Below are 4,773 nucleotides of genomic sequence, written 5' to 3' on the forward strand. Positions count from 1 at the left end.
CACAGAAAAAAGAGAGAAAAACTAGTGGTTGGAAGAAGAGAAAGTAAAATTATAAAAGATCATATCCTTCTTTTGAGAGGGGAAGTAAATTCAAATGCCACTGTTGAGGAAAAATAGACCTCAGTGATGAAAAAATGTTCTTTTTCTTCTAAAAAATAACTATTAGGGCTGCGGCGGGGCTGCATGGTGGCCGGGCGAGGAGGCTGAGCGCCAGCCACGCGCCCGGTTCAGCGACGCCCCGGTCCTCGGGAGGCAGGGGAGTGGAGGAGGAGAAGGCCCACGCCCGCCCCGCGCGCAGTCCGGGCCCCGACTGGGCGGCGGCCGGGGCCAATCGGCTCGAGTCACGCTCACACCTGGGCAGCGGCAGCGGGCCACGCAGCCGGGGCCGGGTCAGCGACCGGCCATGGAGACCCGCTACAACCTGAAGAGTTCGGCTGTTAAACGTTTAATGAAAGAAGCAGCAGAACTGAAAGATCCAACAGACCATTACCATGCACAGCCTTTAGAGGATAACCTTTTTGAATGGCACTTCACAGTTAGAGGGCCCCCAGATTCTGATTTTGATGGAGGGGTTTATCATGGACGAATAGTACTGCCACCAGAATACCCCATGAAACTACCAAGCATTATTCTCCTAACAGCTAATGGGCAATTTGAAGTAGGCAAGAAAATCTGCTTGAGCATCTCAGGGTATCATCCTGAGACTTGGCAGCCTTCCTGGAGTATAAGAACAGCGTTACTAGCCATCATTGGGTTTATGCCAACAAAAGGAGAGGGGGCCATAGGTTCTCTAGATTATACACCCGAGGAAAGAAGAGCACTCTCCAAAAAATCACAAGATTTCTGTTGTGAGGGATGTGGCTCCACCATGAAGGATGTCCTGTTGCCTTTAAAATCTGGAAGCGACTCAAGCCAGGCTGACCAAGAAGCCAAGGAACTGGCTAGACAAATCAGTTTTAAGGCAGAAGTCAATTCATCCAGAAAGACTATTGCTGAGTCAGACTTAAACCACTCTTTTTCAATAAATGATTTACAGGATGATATACCTACAACATTCCAGGGTGCTGCAGCCAGTACATCGTATGGAGTCCAGAACCCCTCGGCAGCCTCCCTTCAACAACCTGCCCAACCTGCAGTTAAGAATACCTCCATGAGCCCTCGACAATGCCGGGCGCAGCAGCAGAGTCAAAGAAGGTAGTCTGCTTCACCAGACGTAAACCAGGGCCATCAGCCAAGAGGCCACCACACTGATCATGGTGGATCTGCCGTACTGATTGTCATCTTGACTTTGGCATTGGCAGCTCTTATATTCCAGCAAATATATCTGGCCAATGAGTACATACTTGACTTTGAATTATAATATTGTTTTGTGTCTTAAGAGCTGTGACTCAACTGCTTCGTTAAACATTCTGCATTGGGTATAATCTAAGAACTGTTTACAAAAAGATTATTTTCTACTTACCCTTCATTCCTTTTTTGATCCTTATAACTTCAGTATAAATATAACTAGACATTCAGACTTGTCCTGCTTAGTTTAAGAGACTGGAAGTTGAAGTCCCTTGTCCCACCAAATGACCTATTCTACAGGGATAGAGTTTACTGTTGTTTCTCATGCCTTGGTTTCTCTTTATGTAAATTTGTGATACTCTTCTGTATAGCCCTTAGATATTTTGGATAAAAGATGGTGTTTTAAGCTCCAGTGAGTATTACTAGTTACTCAATGCCAGTTATTGAGTACTCTGTTTCTGTAGAATGATATAGGGATATGAGTTGAAAAGGGAAAATAAAACCTGTCAAATAACTTGCTTAAAATATCATTTAAGAAACATACTGGGATTGCCCATTCTATAACTTTGTGTTGTAAACATTCTTCAGTGAAAGTAGCTGTTTCATTCAAACATCCATGAGGAAATGAGATTATATATTTGTTATTGGATGTTACTTGACTAGAGAATAATGCATTGTAACCACTTTGTTATGCTGTTATCCCTTCAGTACACACACAAGATTCACAAAGGAAGAAAACAATCCTCCATCGATCTTTGTTTAAGGAAGGAAAGGTCCAGTCCAAACCAATTCTTGATTTTCTTCCAGTAGTTAAGTGGGAGGATCTTAAGATTTTAATGTTTGCTCTGCTCTGAATTGTCTCTTTTGAGATGTATTATAAGCCTAGCTTTGTAATCAGTACAAATTTTATTTCAGGAATATGCATAATGTTGATATATTTCATGTACCATTTTAATAGAAAAGCTCAGGGCCCAAGTAACAGTGAAAGAAATTAGAAAAACCCTTACTTAGAATTGCCCACCTAATCAAAGCCCAAGAAATAATTTTCAGTGCAAAATCAATATATAACTTAATACTAATCAGCTTCACAGACTCTTAGTAGATAATTTTATCATTAGAATGCCTGCCGAGAACATATAATCACAGGTAAACATTGCCTTCAGCATATTTAGCTGCAGCATTAAGGGCATTATTGAGAGTATTATTAATGAAAATATAATTTTTAAAATGCAGGCAGTCTCCAGTTTTCAAATATGTTATGCTGTAAAAGTGCATTTGTGTTAATTTTTTTTTGTAATTCAATGTTATAAGTGTTTTAGGTTTTAGACAAGTCCACAGAAGTTAGTCCATAATGCATCTTGAATACTTTGGGGGATAGTATTCATAAAGTCCTTATGTGGTTTTAGCTAACTGAAATGATGGGCAAGATAGAAACAATTTGTAAAATGATTTTAAAAGCAAATTCAATGTTTACTCCTGCTATTGACCTTTGGTTCTATTAATTCAGACACAATTTCTGTTTTCATCTTAGAGCCAGTTCTTTTATGTCTGCATTTAAAATAAGAACCTAATTGTGTACCATTATATAATACATAGTTGTATACTTAACTTTAATAAATAAGCATTTTAAAAGTAAAAAAAAAAGTTATTAATCATATCTGATTAGGAGAATAGATAAGAGGATGGCAAATATTTCAAAGAATAGAAATTAGAGTTGATAGAAACTTAAACAAGACAAAGATCTTGCTCTCTCAGGAAATAAAAATAAATTCATTATTTACTATTTCAGGAGGTAATATTTCTATGAAGAAAAATGAAGCAGAATATGTGATCAAGAATGACTGACAGGTCAAGGAAAATGTCTCTATGGACATGGAAATGCCATAATTTGAAAGTATGTTTGGTTTATCTGGGAAACAGAAAAGAGACAATGTAGCTTAAGACAAATGGTAAGCAGGGGAATCAGAATGAGGGCCAAGGGAAGCCACCCCAAGATGTGTCACTGTGACATGCAGATTATTTGGGGCTGTAAACCATCAAGGCCCAAAAGAGTCAGGAAGATACTTTGACCTTCCACCCCATCCCAACTACATAAGAAGAATTTAGATGGAGGAACTACTCCAGGAGGAGAGCCATTCCCATAGATGCTACTATAATATAATGTAGGGGTGACAAACAGAAAGCAATGTGATACACTGTTAAAATTTCTTTGTGCCCCTTGTTTCTGTGTGACCATCAAGTATTTTGTTTACCAATCATTTACTCTTTTCATATTCCTGTGAAATACTTCCCTTTTCCTTTGAAGTCTCAGACCCCTACAACTTTCTCTTTGGTTCAGGATGTCATATGTACCTCATTTCCCTGTCTTTAGAACCCATGTGTATGGCTTCCCTGTACATATGTAATTAAACTTCATTTTCTTCTTCTGTTAATCTGTCTCATGTAAGTTTGATTCTTAGACCAGCTAGAAAACCCTCAAGGGATAGAGGAAATTTCTTTCTCCCTAACAGTATCATATCATTGCAAATTGTGACAGTTTTATGTTTTCCTTTCCAAATTGGATTCCTTTTATTTCTTTTTCTTGCCTAACTACTCTGGCTAGGACCTCCAAAATCATGTTGAATTAAAGTGGTGTGTGGGCATCCTTGTCTTGTTCCTGATCTTAGAGGAAAAGCTTTCATTGAGTATGATGTTAGCTGTGGGCTTATCATATCTGGCCTTTATTATACTCAGATACATTCCCTCTGTTCCATTTCATTGAGATTTTTAGTGTAAATGGATGTTGAATTCTGTCAAATGTTTTTATCTGCATCTATTGAGATGATTATATGATTTTTATACTTTTTGATAATGTGGATTATCACCATAACTGAGTTGAGGATACTGAATCACCCTTGCATCCTTGGAATAAAGTCCATTTAAATATGGTATATGATCCTGTTAATGTATTGTGGAATTGTTTTGCTAATATTTTGCTGAAGATTTTTCTTTGTATGTTCATCAGGGACATTGGCCTATAATTTTATTTTTCTTGTGTCATCCTTGTCTGGTTTTAGTATCAGGACTTACAAATGAGTTTGAAAGGGCTCCTTCCTCTTTTATTTTTTGAAAGAGTCTGAGAATCATTTAAATTAATTCTTTGAATTTTTGGTAAAATTCAACAGTAAAGCTGTCTGTTACTGGTCTTTCATTTTTTGGAAGGCTTTTAATTACTGATTCAATGTCCTTAACAGTAATTGATCTGTTCAGATTTTCTATTTCATTATGATCAGTCTTGGTAGGTTAAATGTTCATTCAAAGATTGCTGTTCATTGTTATATACAATTGTCAACATTATGTTTTCATATAATATGATTAATAAATATGAAAATTCACCCATTTCTAAATCCTTTAAATATATGGTGAAGTATCAGGAATTAGGTAAAATATGCTAATTCCTTCAACTGTGGTCTCAGGATTCAAAATCTTGGTTGACCATCTGACTGG

The 4,773-nt window shown here is 37.6% G+C and overlaps 1 protein-coding gene across 1 annotated transcript; it reads left to right on the forward strand.

Annotated features, from left to right (window-relative positions):
• Positions 1-361: 361 nt before the first annotated feature.
• On the forward strand, positions 362-2,931 carry LOC118910268 (ubiquitin-conjugating enzyme E2 J1-like). The gene has a single exon (XM_036881296.2). The coding sequence runs from the start codon at positions 404-406 to the stop codon at positions 1,196-1,198; it is 795 nt and encodes a 264-aa protein (XP_036737191.2). The 5' UTR covers positions 362-403; the 3' UTR covers positions 1,199-2,931.
• The last annotated feature ends 1,842 nt before the right edge of the window (positions 2,932-4,773 follow it).

The sequence above is a fragment of the Manis pentadactyla genome, chromosome 11, assembly GCF_030020395.1.
Source record: "Manis pentadactyla isolate mManPen7 chromosome 11, mManPen7.hap1, whole genome shotgun sequence".
Taxonomy (NCBI): Eukaryota; Metazoa; Chordata; class Mammalia; order Pholidota; family Manidae; genus Manis; species Manis pentadactyla.

Coding starts and splice junctions, on each gene's coding strand:
- LOC118910268 (XM_036881296.2), top strand. CDS start 404: ATGGAGACCCGCTACAACCTGAAGAGTTCGGCTGTTAAACGTTTAATG.